Here is a 22056-nt window from a genome sequence, read left to right on the forward strand (position 1 = left end):
GCCGAATGTTCGGATCGGTAAGAGCTGAACCGAATGTTCGGCCGAATATTCGTATTCGGCAAAGTCCATATTCGGCCCATCTCTACAATGAACAGTTAAAGAACATATATTGCATATAATCAATAACATAATAAGGCTTTGTCCGTGTGTCAAAAGTAGCTTAGAAAATCTTCGGCTCTAGGATTATACATATTTTTTGGTAAATATAACGATTTGATAATAACTATCGATACTACAAATACTTAATTTAATAAATTAAGTATCGATAGTTATTGAACTAATCACAACCCTAGGTCAAGTTATATGTCAGTTTTCATGTGACAGGTAGTAGATATCTGTAAAATATGACAGTTGAGTTCCAAGCTATTCCAGTTAAGATTTGGTTAAGATTTATAATAAAAAAAGAAAAAGTTCTAAGAAACATGAATGTTGTAAAATTCATGGCTTTGTTCAAACTGAATCAAATTTATAAAACAATAATTAGGTATTTAATTATTGTTGTTCATGCGTTAATTTTGTAAATTACATTTTTACAGACGACTCAAACAGATTCCTAACAGTATAGTCCAAATTCTACTTGGATGTTTTTAATTTTTTTATCTACTACCTAAATTTCAATAAAGATTTGATTCAGTTACTCGGATAAGTACTGACATAGTAGACAATAATATTAAAGAAAATGAAACCCGTTATTGGATATTTCAAAGCACGGATAATTTTCTTTAAATTCTAAGGGATCCCTGCAGATTCGTGTATTTTATGAGCATCATCCACAATACGGACCAAAGCAAGTAAGTTGTGCCGGTTGTGCCAAAATTGAGCAACGAGTGGACGCCATCAGATCAACAAGCAAATTGTGACATTTATCGTTGGCGGGCCTACTTGATAAAATATTAACATTTGCTCTAAACATCGATTGAAATAACTAATCAAGATGTTAAATACCGACATGTGGAACCCTGATAACACATTAAAAATCTTAATAGCTTCGGACATACATTTGGGCCATGAAGAAAGCGACCCGGTGCGTGGTGAGGATAGCTTCCTTGCTTTTGAAGAGGTACTGGCAGAGGCGGCGGCGCGCGACGTCGACCTCGTGCTGCTGGGCGGTGACTTGTTCCACCACTCCAAGCCCTCGCCCGCCTGCATGTTCAAGTGCACCGAGCTCATCCGCCAGCACTGCTTTGGCGACAAGCCGGTTCGCGTCGAGTTGCTGTCAGATCAACTAGAGAACTTCTCACGCAATATTAACTACGAGGATCCCAATCTCAACGTCTCATTTCCTATTTTGTCTATCCACGGCAACCACGATGACCCCGTGGGGCAGGGCAGCGTGAGTTCGCTGGACATTCTGTCCATCACTGGGCTCGTCAACTATTTCGGCAAGTGGAGTGACTACACGCGCGTGCGCATCTCGCCTGTGCTGCTGCGCAAGGGCTCCACGCAGCTCGCGCTCTATGGTCTCAGTCATCTTAAGGACCAGCGTCTTGCACGACTTTTTGCTGAGAAGAAAGTTGAAATGGAGATGGTGGATGACAGCAATAATTGGTTCAACATGCTGGTTCTGCACCAGAATCGCGCAGACCGAGGCCCAGGTAACTTCATACCAGAAAAAGTACTACCAAAGTTCTTGGACCTGGTGGTTTGGGGTCACGAGCATGACAGTTTAGTGTTCCCCATTAAGGGAGAAAAGAATGATGATTTTATGGTGGTGCAGCCAGGTAGCACAGTGGCTACGTCCCTGGCTGCAGGAGAGGCACTTCAGAAACATTGTGCACTGTTAGAAATCCACGGAACCAACTACAAAGTTACCCCGATTCCTCTTAAAACTGTTAGACCATTCATCTTTAAAACTATAGTTCTATCTGAAGAGGATCTCGGGGAGGAGGAGGTCAACGAGCATGAGAAGGTGCAGGAATTTCTGAAGAATAAAGTGAACGAGGCCATTGAAGAGGCAAACAATCTCCGCAGCGGGCATCCCAAACAGCCAACCCTACCACTTATAAGATTGAGTGTGTTTTATGAGCGGCCGAGCCAGGATTTTAACAGGATGCGATTCGGTCAGAATTTCACTGGACAGGTCGCCAATCCAAATGACGTTTTGATTATGAAGCGAGAGAAAAAGTACAGAGAACGAAAGGAGACAGAGGAAACGGAAGAGGTGGACGTGGCCCGTGCGGCGCACGAAGCGGCCGACGTCGAGGCCTTACTGGCCGCGTACTATGCCGCGCTGCCGCCGGCGCGCCAGCCCGTCGTGCTGAGCGCGCGCGCCGCGACCGAGGCCGTGCGTGACTTCACGCTCAAACACGACGACGGCGTGTTCCGCCGCGTGTTCGACGCGCACCGCCGCCGCGCCGTCGAGGCGCTGCTCGACTCCACCGCCGAGACGGACGAAGAGATCATGGAGCGTATGCGGCTGGCCAAAGACGTGCTGGATTCTACCGATCTCGATCAGCTAAAGATGCTCGTGGATCTGAACATCGTAGGGGATCCCGCTCCGAAAACTAAGCCGCGCGCGACCAGCAAAGCGGCCGTTAAGACGTTAGTGGTAGTTTCGAGCGACGACGAGTCATTGGAGCCATCGAACACGTCACGCGGGGGCAAAGCGACGCGATCGCGGGGCCGCGGGCCGCGCGGGCCGCGGGGCCGGCCGGCGCGCGCGGCGGCGTCGCCCGCGCCCGCGCCCGCCACGCCGGAGCCCGAGCGCCGCGCGCCGCGCCGCGCCGCCACCAAGGCCTCGTGGCTGACGGGCGCCGCTGCCGGCCGCACGCGTAACTCCTCCAGTATCGAGGACTCCGATTGAGCTGTACCGTTGCCGACCTGATTGACCGACTTTGGTCTTAATTTTATCACAAAGGAGGTCTAGTTCTTTAGTTCGCGGCCGGATCGCGAGATGTGGTCAAAGGTCTAAGTAAGCTTAATATTTAGGTGAAAAAAAGTCAACTCAAAGTTATAAAAAATTAAAAAACAAATTTTCTTTATTTCATATTTGGATATAGCCAGCCAGCCGAGCCAGGTGTGATTTATGTCCGAGACTCGCTGGCGTGTAGGCAAGATCCCGCATATTGCAGGCTTATTAATTATTTGTATAAATTCGTTCTGTACAGTCCACATCAGATATATCGGAGTCAAGGTGATCACAAATATCTGAACAGACCTCTATTGTCAATGTGATAAGGCGTGTTCAGATATTTTTGCGCGCCCCGGCCGCTCAGACTTAACTGATGGCGACTGTATTTGTCTTGAGTTGTGTGGGAATGGTTTAATGTGATGTCATTATTTTTAAGTAAAATGTCTTTCCAAAACCGATTGTAGTTCATATGATATCTATATTTCTAAGTTCAAATACATAAAATAAAAGCTTTTATTTTGATTACCTTACAATATTTTTTATTACCTGTGTTCCTTCTTGAAGCGTGTGTTTTTTTCCTCCAGAAAGAAATTGACTAGCCACAGGTAAACTGATAAGACTAGTAATAATAGGCTAGTTTCCTATACTTAAAATTAATAATTTTATGCAGTGCACGAAATAAAGCACCACATATTATTAGAAGAAAAATATGGACAGTAGTTATGTTTAAACGTAATTTGAAAGATATAAAGTAAGTGAATTGACCGTGACGTCACTCCTCAGTATTTCATAGCAATTCCATATTAGCAAATCGTTTTGACAGTTCTTAAAAAGAAGCTGATTTGACTAGTAGGAAACTAGCCTACATAATGTAGGTAAATGTAATATGTAAAACTAAAATCAGTTTTCACCCAAAATAATTTTTTTTAGTGCTTATACTTTTAGCTTAGCTTAGCTGCCTGTACTTTCTTTCCACACGCAACTAATTGAGCATTAGTCATGCTCACAAAGAAGGTTCTTATTACGTACTTCATACTTTATGTTGTAACATAGGTACCTAATACTCTCCGTCATTAGATCCTTGATTAATAGTACCATAACACCACGGTCACTTAATTTATTATACTTACTTAAATACATGACCTTGACAATGATTTATTCAAATTTGAATTTTGTCATGTCAATAGAGTCAAACAAAAATATATGATGCATATATACATCAGCATCACCATGCATTTAAGGGTTAAAGAAGGATACTTTATAGTGAAACATTTCAGGGATAGTATTAATGAAGAAAAAAAAAACAATATGCTAGGTATAAAACATTTATTTTTCTTATTAGATTACCTCTACATATTAATAACTTGCAGAAGTTGCAGATGTAGTGCGAAAAGGGTTTCCTTCGTATCTGTCATGCTAGTTCAGTCAATGTCAGTACATCTTGTACTGAGACTGACTGAAATAGCACACGTTCGTACGTTTCCTTAACAATACGAAGGCAAATCTTTTCGCAATACATCTGTAAGTACTTAAATTGAAAATCACCACGTAACTTTTTTACCAATCAATTTAGGGCCGGTTGCATCAATCCGTCTGTCACCGTTCAAGCGTTCGTTAAAATTTATTGTATCGGAAGTTCCATAGACGTCTGCTACTTGACGATGATGTGTCTGTCAAATGTGGTTGATGCACTGGCCCTTAGTGATATAACTTTAAATATCATAACAAGATTATATATCTAAATAACACATTGAGTTTTATGACTACACAATATAAAAATAGAATATCGTCACTACTTTAAAAAAACTTGTATCTTCGTCTGTCAATGAAAAGAAAATTGTAGTATGTATAGAATGCATATAGACTTACTGCGTAAACTTAAAAGTAGTGACGATATGTGGTACTATATAAAATGAAAGTTAGGAGTCTCGATTTTGAATCTGCTCCAAACTTTGCGGAGATGCAGTCTTGCACTATCCTATCTTCTTCGTCTGTCCAGTGCCGCTATTATTGGTGGATCAAATAAACTAAAAAACAGACCACTTTTTGGTATATGTCACAGTTTTAGTGTACTTTATCTCCTAAACGAAGAAACGCGGTTTCCATTTGTCGTTTAGTAAATACCGCGATAAGCAATATAAAACTATATGTGACAATGACCAACAGTTGGGGAATCAGTAGGCACCTAAGTACCTAAATATAAGGTTTATTATAAAACTCAATTCCTCTAAAGAGAGCGTCTCTGGACAGACGATGGCCTCTTAAACTAAATAAGCTCTACCGATACCACCATTACACCTCGATATCGGATCTAAGGGATCATCCACATATTACGTCACACCAAATTTCAGGTTTTTGGACCCCTCCCCCCCCTATGTCACGCTTTTTTGTATCCCTTTAACAGGGATTGTCACATTTAGTATGACCCCCCCCCCCCCTTACACTGTGACATAATATATGGATGACGCCTAAAGGAGAAAACAGTAAAATTAAGAAGACTAATTTATTTGATTTTTAAATGCAAGCGTTTAAGAAAAATATAAAATAATTTAATAGCATAGATTTTTGTCAAAGGAGATCCGATATGGGGTTAGACATTGCGAAAACGCTTGTGCGATGGCGGCAGTGGCGAACGGCGGCGCTGGGCCTTACCCATTACATGTTTATTTCTGGCCCCTAAACTTCATTAGTTATATATTTTTATGCGTACTTTATACTAAATGGAACTATAGGTCTTTCTGTAATCTAAGAACTTAAACACTTTTGTATGTGACTGTTTCTTTCCTAAATAAATGAAAAAAAAAATGAGGCGCAGGGAAGTGAGCACCTCAGAAGCAGCGGCGTCCCGCGCAGAACAGCAGCGGCGGCCCTAAATAGGAAAGAAAGGTGGGATCGCTCCAACCCAACCTACGCCGCCGCTGCCCCCTATATATAAGTATACGTTTATTTCTGTCCCTTAAACTTCATGGTGAGGCGCAGGTATGTGAGCGCTTCGGCGGCCGCGGCGTCCCGCGTGCGCGCGCAGAATACCAGCGGCGGCGACGACGGCGCCAGCCGCACCAGCGTCAGCGCGCCTCCCTGCCAAACGAATCACTGTTAGATCTTTTTTAGGTAGTTTTTTCTAAGGTACTGGCAGAATACCAGCGCCTATTATATACCACGACACATGGCTTGTTTTGTTTCTTTTTTCTTTGTTAGGGTTCTGTAGCCAACTAGAAACCGTTAGTACTAGAAAGCTGAAATTTGGTACCAATATGTATATCAATGACACCGAAAAAGTGGTAAAATAAAAACTGTAAAAAAAGTTTTATTTATTTTACTAAAATCATTATTTGATATTGTTAATATTTTCGGAGATAAAAAAAATGTGTCCCCCCTAACTAACTTTTGAACCATAATTTATAAAAATATGAAAAAAATCACTAAAGTAGAACTTTATAAAGACTTCCTAGGAAAATTATTTTGAACTTGATAGGTTGAAGTTTTTGAAAAAAAAAATACGGGAAACTACGGAACCTACACTGAGCGTGGCCCACACGCTCTTGGTTTTTTTTAGTTGCTACTTGTTTATTAAGCCTTGTATGTTGTGTTGTGGATAAGAATAAAGTTACATATCTATCTCGAATTATGTTCCCAGTGCGTTTTCACATTATCCGATCCGATACATCGGATCGACAGCCTGTATATTAAAGCCGCCATCTTTTTATTTTTATTTTATTTTTATTCGGAAAACCAACAGCTTAAGATCTAAGACTAATTTAGCAAAAATGTGTATCTGAAAAGTCAATTACAGGTTTCCACAAATAGGATGCGAAGGTAATTTACAGGATAGCACAAAACAATCAGGGATTAATGAGATAGCAGCGTCAGGACGTGCTACGGGAAAATAATGAGGTATTGATTTAATACTTATTAAACTTATTAAAAACAAAGACATCTTAATCTTCTGCTGGCGGGGGAGCAAAGAAACTAGATACTATAAGGTTCTTGATTAATGCGGGTTTCATTAGATGACATCTTTGACATCCTTCATCCGATATTGGATCGCATAATGTGAAAACGCTCATGCGCGCACGTTTGCCTCACCCGAGCAAATTTGTACGGCAAGATGACGGCCCTCGGTCAGCTGTTCAAAATAGTTCTATTTCCGTTTATTTCACATATTTATTTCCGTGGCTTGTAATTAGTTTTTTCGAATTTTCTTTTAAATAAGGATTAAAAAGAAAAGTAAATCATTCACGGCAATAACGGCCGTCTTCTACCGAATGCATTCTGGAGTGTGCACAGGAACTGCATGACCTGGTTCCTCCTTCCCCGTTCCATCACCGGACAACCAGGCGTGGGGAGCGGTTTCACCCTTACGTTGTCGACCAGCCGGCGTATCATGCTTCAAATTTTATCAGTTATCACGAAATAAGACATCTGTTTGCATACTTCTGAGGGATACTTTATCCACGTGGATTGGAAGCATAATACGCCGGCTGCCTTTCATTAGCACGAAGAGGTTTGCCTCTTCTTTCCTAATGCGAACTGGACTAAGGACTAAGGAATGGAATATGCTCCCCTCATCTGTATTCCCGGGCGAATACAATCTGGGTGTATTCAAGTCAAGAGTGAATAGGCTATTAGTGCTATTACTGAACCAGTGAGCTACAACATCGGCCTTGTCGTCACTTTCCATCAGGTGTGACTAAGGTCAATCACTGGCCAGTTTATATTAATAAAAAAAAAAGTGCTCTCGTGCAGAACTATTTTGAACAGCTGACCATATTGTAGTACAAATTTGCTCAGGCAAAAGTGCGCGCATAAGCACGGGTGTTTCTGGGGTCGACTTCGCGAGGCGTGCGGCCAGTGTGGACCCGGCTATAGGCATTGAATTTGGTTTACACAACTAAACTTGTAGTTACCTCTGCCGGGACCGAGTGCCACTCGACGCGCAGACCTAGGGCTCCTGCGACGGCCTGCAGCAATCTCGGGCTCCGCGTCCGGCGCCGCAGCCTCCAGTGCTGCCCCAAGGTTATTCATACAACTGATGTTACCTCTGCCGGGAGCGAGTGCCACTCGACGCGCAGCCCTAGGGCTTCTGCGACGGCCTGCAGCAGTCTCGGGCTCCGCGTCCGGCGCCGCAGCCTCCAGTGCTGCCCCAAGGTTATTCATACAACTGATGTTACCTCTGCCGGGAGCGAGTGCCACTCGACGCGCAGCCCTAGGGCTTCTGCGACGGCCTGCAGCAGTCTCGGGCTCCGCGTCCGGCGCCGCAGCCTCCAGTGCTGCCCCAAGGTTATTCATACAACTGATGTTACCTCTGCCGGGAGCGAGTGCCACTCGACGCGCAGCCCTAGGGCTCCGGCCACGGCCTGCAGCGCTGTCTCAGGCTCCGCGTCAGGTGACGCAGCCTCCAAGGCGTCCGCGCCCAGGCTCACTTGCTCTTCCTCTGCGGAACATAGGATAGGTATAAAAAATAAGAAACGGAAGACTTTCTAACTTTCTAGCAAAATTTTCATACTCGGTAGTATAGGGTGGCCCAAAAATACGTTGACAAACGTTTGTATAATTACTTTTCTGTCCTTACACGAATGATTGTCTTACAAATTAAAATGTGAACCCTTAATAATTTTTGAGCCAATAAATCGAATCGTCTTCAAAATATCCTCCTTTGGCTTTGAAGTACAAACGCAAATATTGGAACAAAAAATTATCGATATGCCGCTGCACCTCTAGTGTGACTTTCGTCTGACTTATTGCACTTATAACTTGTAAAATACCCTAATTTTTGTAATCAATAAACGGTCTAGGGTTGATTGATTACAAACTATAATTTATAGTTTTAAGTAAGGTGCATTTACGTAAGTAGGCTGAAACGTATCGAGCTTATGAATCTGGAAAAAATGTCTTTACACGATTGGTCTACATTACAAACCTTGCGAAATATCCATGCTAATGCTGTTGAAATATCCACGGTGGATGTAGAAATATGCAGAAATATATTTTAGTTTATTACAACATTATTTCCCCATTATTTGTCAACGTAATTTTGGGCCACCCTGTATTTTAAGAAGAAAATTTGCCCCTCAGCTTTTCTTTCTTGGAAACGGTGCAATCCATGGATTGTCCAAGATTTTATTTAGTGGATAGACGAGTCGCGCGGTTTGGCACCGTCAGTACCAATCACTACTCGTGATAAGCGTAACGTTGATCAGCGGTGTGGAGCAAATGGTTTATAACTTTAGTTGTGACAGTTAGTGCGTTTTCACTTTTTCCGATCCGATATCGGATGTAGGACCGATATCATATACATTGAAGACGCCATCTTTGATTTTTGCCTTAGAAATTCTGCCGACATCCGATATCGGATCGGATAATGTGAAAACGCACTTACGGTATGTCACCGATTCATCTGTATTCGGCGTGGAAATGCCCGATGATGTAAGTGAGCAAGTGGCGAAGTCTTGACACTAACGGTATGCCACCGATTCATCTGTATCTATCGTGGTATATTTACTAATAATATGAAATCTTTAAAACTAGGATTGCAAACATGCTTTACTGGCTTGGACCTGTAGGACACACAGCAAAAGGATTGTTAGTAAGCCCACACAAAACCACTCGATTAAGAACATGCTAATCCGCAAACTTGTACAATGCGCTGACGAAATACAAATTCTAAGAATAAGTCAGATTATTTTCATAAATCCATATTAATATTATAAATGGAAACGTGTGTGTGTCTGTTTGTTTGTCCGTCTTTCACGGCAAAAGGGAAAGACGAATTGGTCAATCTACGTCCCATCGGCGTAAAATGCTATGTGAAACTTTCTTTGCTGTAACACATATATTGGGTTGGCACAAAAGTAATGACACACTCTACAAAACTCTATACATTTCCTTTCTTAAGTCAATTGTTTTCGATAATATTCTAGTATGTTGTAGAACATTCTAGGTACTTCTAATGTGAGGGTATATAAAGCCGCCCTCGTGATTGGTTTAGTTAGATTGAAATAAAATGGACGAGCGACAAGTTCGAACACTTTACTTATACGAGTACTTGTTAGGCCACAGTGCGTGGGCTGCGGCTGACAATATCAACACTGCATTGGGCGCTGGAAGTACAAGCCATGCCACGGTGTCCAGATGGTTTGACCGTTTTAAATCAGGAGACAGGAGCCTTGAAAGTCAGTCACGCTCAGGGCGACCACCTGCATTCAATGATGACGATTTACGCCGCGAACTACAGTCGAATCCTGATGCTACTACTCGTGAATTAGCGGAAGCACTTAACTGCAGTCACCATACATGTGTACCTACATTGGAGTTGGAACATACCATGCTTTGTTATAAAGATTTACAATACAGTCTGACCAAAAAGCGTAGAAATTGAAAAGTGGCAACATCATAGTACCGTCCCGTTTTCTCACACATATTGATTTGAAAGGGATGACACTACAATGTTGCCACTTTTTAGGGTTCCGTAGTCAACTAGGAACCCTTATAGTTTCGCCATGTCTCTCTGTCTGTCCGTCCGTCCGTCCGTCCGCGGATAATCTCAGTAACCGTAAGCACTATAAAGCTGAAATTTGGTGCCAATATGTATATCAATCACGCCAACAAATTGCAAAAATAAAAAATGGAAAAAAATGTTTTATTAAGGTACCCCCCCTACATGTAAAGTGGGAGCTGATATTTTTTTTCATTCCAACCCCAACGTGTGATATATTGTTGGATAGGTATTTAAAAATGAATAAGGGTTTACTAAAATCGTTTTTTGATAATATTAATATTTTCGGAAATAATCGCTCCTAAAGGAAAAAAAAGTGGGTCCCCCCCCCTCTAACTTTTGAACCATATGTTTAAAAAATATGAAAAAAATCATAAAAGTAGAACTTTATAAAGACTTTCTAGGAAAATTATTTTGAACTTGATAGGTTCAGTAGTTTTTGAAAAAAATACGGAAAACTACGGAATCCTACACTGAGCGTGGCCAGACACGCTCTTGGCCGGTTTTTTTAATTCCTACTCTTTTTGGTCAGACTGTAAGTGACACAATTACTGGCAACAGTAGATAAACCATTGCGAGCGACAAGATTGTAGGTAAGAAGCGGTTTATTTATGCTCGAAATCTTTTAAAATCAGTCAGTTTTATTGATATGTTAAAAGAAATAAAAATAACGCAGGTTCTTACACTTACTAAAAATATTGCTAGAGCTTTAGCGCAGGTTACCATTTCTGCTTGGACAAAAACGCTTGGGTGCCAGGTGCCGTAGCCGAATTGCATTTCTAGCTGGGACCCGAAACGAAAGCGAAACGCCGCGAAAGGTAGTCTGGCTCTGTCGCACCAATCCGCAAGAGTAGATATCTACGAGCGCTTCGTTTCGTGAGCGTTTATGCCATTTGGCTACGTACACTCACGGACTTTAATTGTTGAGCCATTTAGACTCTAAATGGCTCAACAATTCAAGCCATAATAACTTTGTTATTTCATAGTTAAGCTATGTCGTACCCAGTATAAAATGAGCTAGAAATGGATCCACAATTAAAGTCCGTGACTGTACCCAGCTGATTTCTCTGTCGTTTAGTTTTTCGGAAAATGTTTTAAAAGTGAAAGTGGATGTGACGACAGAGTTTATGGTGTTTTTGTTCGCTGCGCTACTAGTAATGTGTTAACGAAGTAATTGTTAAGATATTAAAATTAAATTGCTACTAGCAAAGATCAAGCAACACTCGTGCTAGTTAGTGGGACAGTAAAGTGCAACCAGGGCATTTTTTTTTTAAGTTGTCCACCCTACTTTTTTTGTAACATGGGTATTTTTTACGCGATTCATAGGATCGCGAGGTCTTTCGATCCTGATAGGAGAAAAAAAATGTCCCAATATTTCCATATATTTTTCAAACCTTCTATTCCGTTACCGCCATACAAAATATATGAAAAAATGGTAACGGAATGCGACACTTTTTTTCTCCTATTAGGATTGAAAGAGTTCGCGATTCTCAGTGGAAATCACATAAAAATTTCCATTATTATTATTATTATTTAGCTTTGTTCTCACACATCCCATATTTATTTTGTTATATTATTTTTGTTTATTATATATTGATGTGTGATCCCTTGAGGGTAAAAGCCTCCTCCATCTTCTTCCATTTGTTTTTGTTTTCCGCAATATGCTCCCAATTATTTCCTGCGGTTTCTATGATGTCATCATTCCATCTTTTTCTTTGTTTCCCTCTGTTTCTTTTTCCAAGAGGACCTTTCCATTTGGTTGCCAGAACAGTCCACCTATTATCTTTGTACCTTGCCAAATGTCCGGCCCATCTCCATTTTTGCCTTAAGCTATACTGCAGTGCGTCTGTTACTTTTGTTTGTGATCTAATAACAGTGTTTCTGACTTTATTTATTCTTTTTAGGTTTAAAAGGCTTCTCTCCATCCCATGTTGGCAAGATAAGATTTTTCCTCGTACTTTCTCGGTGAAAACCCATGTCTGGCATCCATATGTCAAACTGGGTAGTATGCAGGAATCCATGACTATTTTCTTTATTTTTAAACTGTAATTTCCTTTTAGGATTTCTTTATGTGACCAGTATTTTCTCCAAGCTATGTTTATCCTCCTATCTACCTCGTTTTCGTTGCTGTTAGGGTCAAATGAAATCATTTTTCCTAAGTATACATAGTTGTTCACATATTCTATTGCTTTTCCTTCTACAGTTATACATGTTTTGTGACTGTTAGTTAAAATTTTTGTTTTAGACGCGTTCATGTGGAGGCCTACTTTTTGACTCTCTGCGTTTAGGCTCGTTAGCATTGTTTCCATACCCTTGGCTGTTTCACTAAATAGAACGACATCGTCCGCAAACCTCAAATGCGTGAGTTTTTTGTTTGATATCCATATACCTTTCTTTTCCCATTGAAGTTTTTGAAATATTTCTTCCAGCACCGCTATAAATAGTTTTGGAGAGAGGGGGTCCCCTTGTCTGACACCTTTAGCAATTTTAAATTCCTCTCCTAGTCTCTCCAGTTTCACTCTACTGACGCTGTTGGAGTAAATGTTCTTGATGATGTTAATATATTTCTCATTAATGTTGTTGCTATTCAGCGCTTTCCATATTGATGTGTGTATTAAGCTGTCGAACGCTTTTGAGTAGTCTACAAACGCCACATACAGCGGTCTTTTAAACTCTTTGAATTTTTCTATAATTTGTTCGGTGGCATGTATGTGGTAAAAATTTCCATATCCAAAGAAAAAGTGGGGTAGACAACTTTGAAAAAAAAAAAAAATGCCTACATACGCACGCAAGTTAGTGGGTCAGTGCTAAGTAAGCGACACACTGCGCCAGGTCGGGCCTTCTTTACAAAGTGCAACGCGCATGCTAGTTAATGGGACGGTGGAACAGTACCGAGGTGGAGCAACAGACCGAGGTGGTAGTCGACGATGCATTGGCCCAGGTCGGGTATCTAATACCTTTAAACGTGTGATCTCGGAAACCGCTCTAACGATTTCGCTGAAATTTGTAATGTGGAGGTTTTCGAGGGTGAAAAATCGATCTAGCTTAATTACGTCCCGGGAAATGCAAATCGAGTTTTCGAACTCCGATCTAAGCTCGGTCGCACCTCGGACACTGGCGATCAAATATATGAAAGAGGCGCGTTCCTACGCATACAGTCTTAAGCTCGTGTAGGTGAACGCGTACTATGCTTGTATGAGTGAAATATGACAGGTCGACTGTTCGCGTTTTTGACAAGCGGTAACTGTGAGGTAACCGAGAAGGGGTGGGCGGCACTTTTAGCGGGGAGCAGGAGTGGCCATACTGTACGATAGTACTCTTTATTATACTGTGGCTCGGTCGTCGCCCAGGTACTACGTTATAAAGTGCAACACAACACGCATGCTAGTTAGTGGGATGGTGGGACAGTACCGAGGTGGAGCAACAGACCGAGGTGGTAGTCAGCGACGCACTGGCCCAGGTCTGGTCGGTGCGGCGCGTCGGCGCGCGCCTCCACGTAGCGCTCCATGGCGCGCTCGTGCGCGCGTGCCAGCGCGTCCTCCTGCAAACACATAAGGCCGTTTTCACATTATCCGATCCGATATCGGATGTCGGAAGGATTTCAATAGAAAAAATCCAAGATGGCGACTGTAATGTATGGGATATCGGTCCGACATCCGATATCGGATCGGATAATGTGAAAACGCACTTATGCATGTTAAGACGCTACGGGAGCGAAAATGCTAAAATGGAAAGGAGTCCCCCTTTCAATTTGGGAATTTCAGATAAATATACTAGTGTTATTAACTACATTTATCGAAAAAAAAATGTCCATTAAGAACAACTCAGTTAAAATCAAAGAGGATCGAGTATTATAGAGTTACTGTCGAAGTAAAATGTGTAATCACAGTGCATAGACTGCCATCTCTTGACACAGGCTTAAAACTTTTGAACCTCAGTTTTGACAATTTGGTCCATATTCTTAGCTCGATATGTGTTAAAATGTCAAATATTAGTATTAGCGCCATCTAGCTGAGCGTACCCCAAAGGTGTAATGCCATCTAGGCCACCGTACCTTTTTCTGTATGGTACTGAGGTACGTTTTTTTTCTTAGACTTTATCTGTCTATACGGGGAGAGTTTGGCCAGTGATCGCCCACGGTGGAGGCATACCGTGCAGACACAGGTGCGTCAGTTTGAAGCTAGAAGGCACACAGAACTCGACGCTAAGCGCGACGAGCTAAAAGCCAGACCACCTGTGGCTATTACCTACAATTATGTCGGAGGGGTGCTGACCTGCCGCGAGTGTGGTCGCACATTCGTAGCAAACATTGGCTTCGTCAGTCACCTGAGGGCACACCAGCGACGCTCTCATCTATAAAATGCAGTCGCCGTAGCCGAAAACGGCTAGGAGGAGATGATATGTCTTTGGTTAAAAAATATTGCGAAATAATCTTTAATATCGAGGTTCCGCTCTCGACTGTTTCCTCCTTCAAAACTTATTTGAACGGAACGAAATTTGAGAATCTGAATAACAATGAAATAATCTGTGTCGGACCGTTTAGATTTTTTGGCTAATTGTTACCGATCTTGAGTATCACACCTTTTTTGAGCCTATGAAAAAATCATTGCTCTATCTTCAAAAACTAGGGAGGAAATAGTCGAGAGCGTTTGTATGGAGAATTGACCTGTATCGTATCGTCTTAAGCTGCTGTTACACGGGCACCACAATTGCCAGCAATTCACATACCATTGCCGCGTTTGCTTCATAGTTAGTTGGTGCGTATAGAACAAACGCGGCAATTGTATGTGAATTGCCGTCAATTGTGCTGCCCGTGTAACAGCACACTTATAGGCGGTCAAACAAATTAGGCAATAGAAAAGGTGCGAAATTTTAAATTTCTATGGGAAACATTCGCGCCTACATTTTGTTAAATTTCCCGTTGTTTTCTACTGACGGAAATAGCTTGACAGCCTTTAATCAGCCAGTCTGGGTGTCAAGACACTAAATATTAAAACATGTTCACCTCAAAAGTTCATATAATAAATTGGGCCACGTTCTTTTGCAAGTCTTGAAATCATGGTATCCGAAGCGAGCACGCGCGTTTTGGTGAGTTCAGACATCTAATGCCAGTGAAGGCACGAGTGCCCATCTCAACAAAGTCCTCAGTGAGCCGGGCCAGGTTTTCTATCTATCGCTATAAATGGTTCTCCCTGGTATAGCTGCTGTGCTGCTTAAGGGCTTGACAACATCCAACTGCGCAAAATTAATGTTACTTGCGCAGTTTTTTAAGACAAACTATTAGTTCTAGTAAGGCATGTAAATTATATGTTATTATTCATTATATTTCAAAGAACAAAGCTGTACTCGATACACGATTTAACGAAATCGGCTCGATTGAAAAAAAAATTGCAAAAATTGGTCTCGAGTTTGTCATTAAACGGTTCTATGTCGTTCAATTATTCACTTAGTTGTCTTTTATTAAGATTACAATAACAAAAATATACATATCTAAAACACTAACGAAACATATTGCACAAATAATGCATCTTTCTATTTTATTTTAATATTTTTCTGTACTTTTCGTTTTGGTGACATCGCACTCTCACTTCCATGCGAATAGACAGTGTACGCTAGCCACAAGGTCATTGGGTGTTGTCAGTGTCTTAAACCAAATCGTAGTGGCAGAAGTGATACGCGCATGCGCCGGGAGTTAAAAATCCTGTTAGACATTCTCACCTCAACAAAGTCCTCAGTAAGCCGAGCCAGGTTCTCCCTCAAGTACTGATACAGCTGTTGCGCTGCCAGCTGTTGCGCCGCTTTCTTTGTAGTAGCGGAGGCGATCCGCGCATGCGCGCCGACGGCGCATCGCGCGGTGAAGCGACGCGCGTGCGCAGGCCCCGTGTCTCCCTCTAGCGTGTATTCAGGGCCGGGGAGGTTGTACTCTTGGCAGAGCTCCTATAACATATCACAATTATATTATAAAGAATCAATAAAGATGGTAGGTAGTGAAGCGTCAACATCTACCTTGGATTACTTGCAGTTATTTGAAGTCGCAGTCGCGCTAAATCAGTAGGCAAGTCGGTTAGATTTACCCTCTCACAAAATTCTCATACCTATGAGGTATCACCTCTGTAAAGAACAGCAATTCCTAACCTAAGGACAATTGACCATCCCTAAGTTAGTATTTGCTGCACTACATCTTTTGTATAAAGTCATAAACATATAATTATTATTATTTGTTAATGGACAGGCAGCTTAAAGCTGATACGTGCACCTCAATGTCCTGATGCACTTGTGTTTTGTCCATTCAATAAATATCTGTCGAGTCTGTTCTTAAAAGAGTTACGGTTTAAGAAGATGTCTAGGGTTGCTACTACTCTGTGTCCGTGTCAACTTCAGGGAACATCCTCTCAATCTGTCACACACACTCAGTCACTAATCATGTCATAATGTGTTTACTTTAGTAATAATCTACAGATAAGGGACCATGGATTGGTTCCCAAAGTTATCATTGTCATAACATCTTTGCTAAGTATTTTAATACCTTAAGCAGCGCTTTGTAGCTCCTAGAGCCGGTGCCAACCGCGCCGGCAGACGGCTCGTCACACGCGAGCGGCGCGGCGGCAGCGGGCGCGGCGTAGGGCGGCGGCACGCTGAGCCCGGCGGCCGCGAGCCGGGCCAGCATGAGCCGCGCCACCTCCTGCTTGGCCTCTTTCTTGCTGCGAGCGGTGGCCGACACTACGTGACCGCGCGCTGCGCACCGGTACTCGAACACGGCGAGGTGCTGAGGACCTGACTGTGGACAAGCTGAGATTAGCAGAATCATGCTAGTAGTCATCATTCTCTTGCCCTTATCCCAGTCACTTGGGGTTGGCGCAGCATGTCTTTCTCTTCCATACATCTCTATCACTCGTCATGTCATCATTAACTTATTTAGTTCCATATCATGCTAGTAGTATTGGGCTGAATAAATGCAGCATGAGATTGACAGCCTGACTGTTTCTGGCGTCCCTACACTACATCATGCTAGTACTAGGTAGTCATCAAAGTTTCTTTTATTCTCATTTGTTGTGGTGTAGGTGGATGGATTCTGGGAAGAGAGACCTGAAAGTAGTGAAGGTCTGAATTTTCAGTATTCAGCAAGTTTTTCAATTCTACATTTGATTTTACAAAAAAAAACACATAGGAAGGGAGTCTTACAACATACAGATTTAAGGTTATTATGCACTCAGCGCTAGGAAATATAGGGTTTTCAGTAAAATTTTAAGTTGCTGCACAAAACAAAGTTACCTTGGAGGAGCTGGGGGGGCAGCTCCTTTGAACAGAAAAATAGTATACACACCTTGGACGGGAAATAAGAAAGAGTCAGATCACAATTACAGTGGTCTGAGACATTTCTTACTTTAGGTATGTAAAATACTATTCAATTACCAGTTCCCGGAGGATGTGATTTTAAGAACAAGTTAGACAAGCACAGAGCAAAATCTACATAACACTGAAATCTCTGCTGATGACTGGATATAAGCATTATCAGTTACTACAAGTGCCTGCCTGCTTTACAAATAATAACTAGATAAAATTACCAGGGAAAAACATACCTGAGCCACACACTCATACTCAGGAGACTCTGAGAACTTCACCATAAGCTCCTGCAGGACAGTTATCGGTGTTTTCATCATCTTGTAACTGCGAATCAATCATTGTAGATAGATAGATAAATCATTTGAAGGCATGTTTACAAAAACAACATAACTACACTAGACATGAATTTACAGGAAACGAAAAAAACTAAATGTCTTCTTATATATTAGCTATTGGACATAAACGTTGTATACGTTATTTAAGTAAGTGGCCATTAGTTCCGAAACACACGATTACACATCTCAAAGACAATTATTTTTGGAAAAAATATTAAAAATAAGTTCGTCAGTTATGCTGTTTTTGTAAAATTTTGTTAGTTATGTTCTTTTTGTTAGAAAATAAAACAAGTTTCTATAGAAATTATGTTTTGTATTCTATCATTTATCTTACTAAACTAGTGGATCTACTTTAATCTTCACATCCGCTGCTGTTGTCATCGTTATCTACCTCCAGAGACGACGATTCTTGACACGTATTATACAAAATTGATTGGTAGAATTGATGGCTCGATGGTTTGACCAAAACCTGCATCAATTTTCTCAAGTCGCCTACTTTGTGAGGATTAAGGGGAAGTGAAGACTCATAAGCACGACATCATTTAAAATTTTAGCAATATTCTTTAGGGTAAGACTTTTCAACGATTCTGGGGATGAAATGTTATTTCCACTCATTTTTAAGATGTGAAAGAAACTTCTGGATAGGTTACGTACATCAAACGCGATAGTTTTGTTTCCATTTTTAGGGTTCCGTAGTCAACTAGGAACCCTTATAGTTTCGCCATGTCTGTCTGTCTGTCCGTCCGTCCGTCCGTCCGCGGATAATCTCAGTAACCGTTAGCACTAGAAAGCTGAAATTTGGTACCAATATGTATATCAATCATGCCAACAAAGTGCAAAAATAAAAAATGGAAAAAAATGTTTTATTAGGGTACCCCCCCTACATGTAAAGTGGGGGCTGATTTTTTTTTTCATTTCAACCCCAACGTGTGATATATTGTTGGATAGGTATTTAAAAATGATAAAGGGTTTACTAAGATTGTTTTTTGATAATATTAATACTTTCGGAAATAATCGCTCCTAAAGGAAAAAAAAGTGCGTCCCCCCCTCTAACTTTTGAACCATATATTTAAAAAATATGAAAAAAATCACTAAAGTAGAACTTTATAAAGACTTTCTAGGAAAATTGTTTTGAACTTGATAGGTTCAGTAGTTTTTGAGAAAAATACGGAAAACTACGGAACCCTACACTGAGCGTGGCCCGACACGCTCTTGGCCGTTTTTTTACAATCGTACACTTATTTGCCAGTTACATAACCTAAAACGTTACGTAAACTAAAAAGAGTTTGTATATATTTTATTGAAAATTAAGTTTTTTACGTGAACGATATACAGTTATGTTCTTTTTGTAAAAAACAATGTAGATATGTAGTTTTTGCAAAATGGGTATATTTTTGGGGACTGAGTGTGGACAATTGGGGTCATTTTTGGACACTATCTTTTGCTCTACGTATAGATCCTGCTTAGACGAATGCTATGATACCAAAAACTCAAATCCGCAAAAAATGTTAGTTATGTTGTTTTTGTAAACATGCCTTCATTTATTTGGCAAACTGCAAACACACACAATATACAGATTAAAGGAGACACACAAATTGGACGGTGTTATGGAATAGCGAACTAAGCGCCAAAATCCGAAAAAAAAGTTATGAATGCAGTTCGGATATAAATGTGATAATCTATAGTATTGATTATTTCTTTGTTGAAAAATCATGCTTACAGCCTTATTTTATGGGGTAGAATCAAGCGACACGTTAAAATTTGTATGGCCCTGTATACTAAGTCGTTACGTAAAAACGAATTGAACGCCAAATTTACTTTTACAAATTATAATAAGCATATATTCTAAATCGCAAAATCGAGTTAAACGCCATAAAGATGTTATTAATTCGTTTTGGTTTAAAGTTTTGATGATTTATAAACGCAATATCGATTTAACCGCCCTATTGGTGTCGTTTAATTCGTTGTTACATATTTGAAATTGCAGGATATTTCGCTTAATGAGAACTAAGTATCAAGAGGTTTTGTTATATCATAATATCTTATGTGTGTAATCCTGGCTAGTACTAATGAATTATTATTAGTTACAATGCCAATTTTGCCATATATGCTGATTTTTTTGACATTTATTAAAAAAAGTTGATTGCAGAACAAAACTAAATTGTTAGACGGATTAGTCCTAATCATTGTGGAGGAAAACATTGTTGTTAATTTATTTACAATAGCACTATTTACTCAAATATATGGAATTTTATTTTATTCCAGTATTCACTTTACCTCTAACAATTTGCATTAAAGAATCAAGCGACAAAATATGTCTCATAGTACGCTACGGCGAAATAAATTAACCTCATCGCAGTATTAGTTCAATAAAGAATCAAGCGGAAAAACGTTAATAACTTCGAAACTTAAATAGGTATGGTGTTATTTTTTTTATCAATTTAAATTATGAACACTTTTATAGGTTCAATGTCAAAATTAACTTTTTTTCTTTATAAATGAACTTACAACAACTGATTCAAATTTCAAATCTTTCTAGCTCATTTTCTCGATTTCAACTAACTGTCGCTTGATCGCTTATTCCATAACACTGTCCAATTAATCGCAACATAATAAAAAGAGACAGCAATAAAATTAATAAAAGACAGAAAAAACAAACAATAGTAAAAAATAAAAGTACAGAATACAACTGTGTGTGTTGCAGCAGGACAAAAGGGTCTCGGCTCAGTGATTGTATGTAAAATTACTCATAAATTGTGTTTTCAATGATTACCGGGTCCACACTGTGTCACACTTTGCGAGGCACTTCCTATTAGCTGTACTGTTTTGAACAGCTGACAGAGGACTGCCATCTTTCCAAACTTTGTTCGGGCGAGTCGAACGTGCGCGCATGAAAACGGACGTTACCGTCGCGAATCGTGCGGCCAGTGTGCGTCCGGCTATTCAGTTAATTTTACAATGTTTCACTAGACTTATATTGACTGACTATCTTCAGTTACCTGTGACCATGATGTGATGAATATCACTGCTTCGAAATATCGGGAGCTCGACAAAATACAAAACGTTAACTAGGTACACATTATCATCAAGTAGTCTCATGTTGCAATAAGTTTTATCTTATTCAAAATCGTTTATAAAGAACATTTATCAAATGGGATTCAAAGATTATTGTGAAAAGAAATAACCTGCTATACCTAGGCGGCTTTACTATCATTACTGTTCGGTTGCACTGAATTTCATAACATACGTTTTGTGGGGTAACACTACTGTAAATACTTACTAGGTAGAACCAGCACAATGTCACATCAATGAAATTTCACGGCATATATGCTTGGATTAAGCAAACTCAGTTAAAGAAACGCGAACTACGAAATAATACTGATAAGTCGAGTCAAACTATATATTGTAATTGTATTTTTGTTGTAGCTGTTTTGATTTGACATTTCAGAGACGTTTTAAGAGTTCCTCCTACCGCAAACACATGTCAAATAAGCTTGGTGTATTTTTTTCTCCACAGGCAACACTACACAAACTACTAGCGCCCTCCAACGATGAGTAGCAAATCTATATTCGTAACTAAATTTCCCGGAAGATGTCGCTGACAAAGCTAAACACGAATCGTAGAACGCGTGGTTGCGATTTTTTTGGTTAAACACAATTTTACGAAAATAAGAAATATTTGTTAGAAGGTACCTATATCGTAAGGCGTTTGCATGTGCACATAGGCACATAAAATAGGTACTACTTTACGCGCTAGTGCGGTAAAATAACGCATTATGTATACTTTTCGACACAAGTTATGAACTTCCTCTGCACGTGTATCGTACGACGTTTTACAGTACATACAGCCCTTTATTTTTATTTCGATATAGGCACTATACTGTGAGATAAAATAGAGCCATATGTACTGTCCATATTTTGTAGTTGTAGGTGTCCGATTCATAAAGGAAAATTAACAACACCACTAAAACGTCGCTCAAACCATCTCAAACTAACGATCCGATTTGGCGATAGATAGCTCCGAGCTTCGA

The 22056-nt window shown here is 40.5% G+C and overlaps 2 protein-coding genes across 3 annotated transcripts; one reads left to right on the forward strand and one right to left on the reverse strand.

The window, feature by feature from the left end:
• Nucleotides 1-813: 813 nt before the first annotated feature.
• Nucleotides 814-3380, forward strand: LOC125228624 (double-strand break repair protein MRE11). Its single transcript, XM_048133279.1, has one exon. The coding sequence runs from the start codon at nucleotides 935-937 to the stop codon at nucleotides 2801-2803; it is 1869 nt and encodes a 622-aa protein (XP_047989236.1). The 5' UTR covers nucleotides 814-934; the 3' UTR covers nucleotides 2804-3380.
• Nucleotides 3381-5319: 1939 nt separating this feature from the next.
• LOC125228874 (RISC-loading complex subunit TARBP2-like) lies at nucleotides 5320-21461 on the reverse strand. 2 transcript variants are annotated; one of them, XM_048133572.1, is made up of 7 exons: nucleotides 21306-21461; nucleotides 17927-18014; nucleotides 16873-17124; nucleotides 16065-16283; nucleotides 13758-13887; nucleotides 8155-8285; nucleotides 5320-5929 (listed from the first exon to the last, which is right to left on the reverse strand). In XM_048133572.1, exons 2-7 carry the CDS (start codon nucleotides 18005-18007, stop codon nucleotides 5795-5797), a joined length of 948 nt encoding a protein of 315 aa, XP_047989529.1. In that variant the 5' UTR covers nucleotides 18008-18014; nucleotides 21306-21461; the 3' UTR covers nucleotides 5320-5794. The 2 variants fall into 2 exon arrangements, with proteins under 2 accessions (XP_047989529.1, XP_047989530.1); XM_048133573.1 differs by having other exon boundaries at nucleotides 13776-13887; nucleotides 21306-21460.
• Nucleotides 21462-22056: the final 595 nt, after the last annotated feature.

This window comes from Leguminivora glycinivorella, chromosome 8 (assembly GCF_023078275.1).
Source record: "Leguminivora glycinivorella isolate SPB_JAAS2020 chromosome 8, LegGlyc_1.1, whole genome shotgun sequence".
Lineage (NCBI taxonomy): Eukaryota > Metazoa > Arthropoda > Insecta > Lepidoptera > Tortricidae > Leguminivora > Leguminivora glycinivorella.

Excerpts from the sequence above, each read along its gene's own strand:
- LOC125228624 (XM_048133279.1), top strand. The coding sequence starts at position 935 with ATGTTAAATACCGACATGTGGAACCCTGATAACACATTAAAAATCTTA.
- LOC125228874 (XM_048133572.1), bottom strand. The coding sequence starts at position 18,007 with ATGATGAAAACACCGATAACTGTCCTGCAGGAGCTTATGGTGAAGTTC. Across the intron at positions 8,286-13,757 it reads CGGTCTGTTGCTCCACCTCG|AGGAAGAGCAAGTGAGCCTG; the intron begins GTACTGTCCCAC and ends TATGTTCCGCAG. Across the intron at positions 5,930-8,154 it reads GGCACTCGCTCCCGGCAGAG|GGAGGCGCGCTGACGCTGGT; the intron begins GTAACATCAGTT and ends TTCGTTTGGCAG.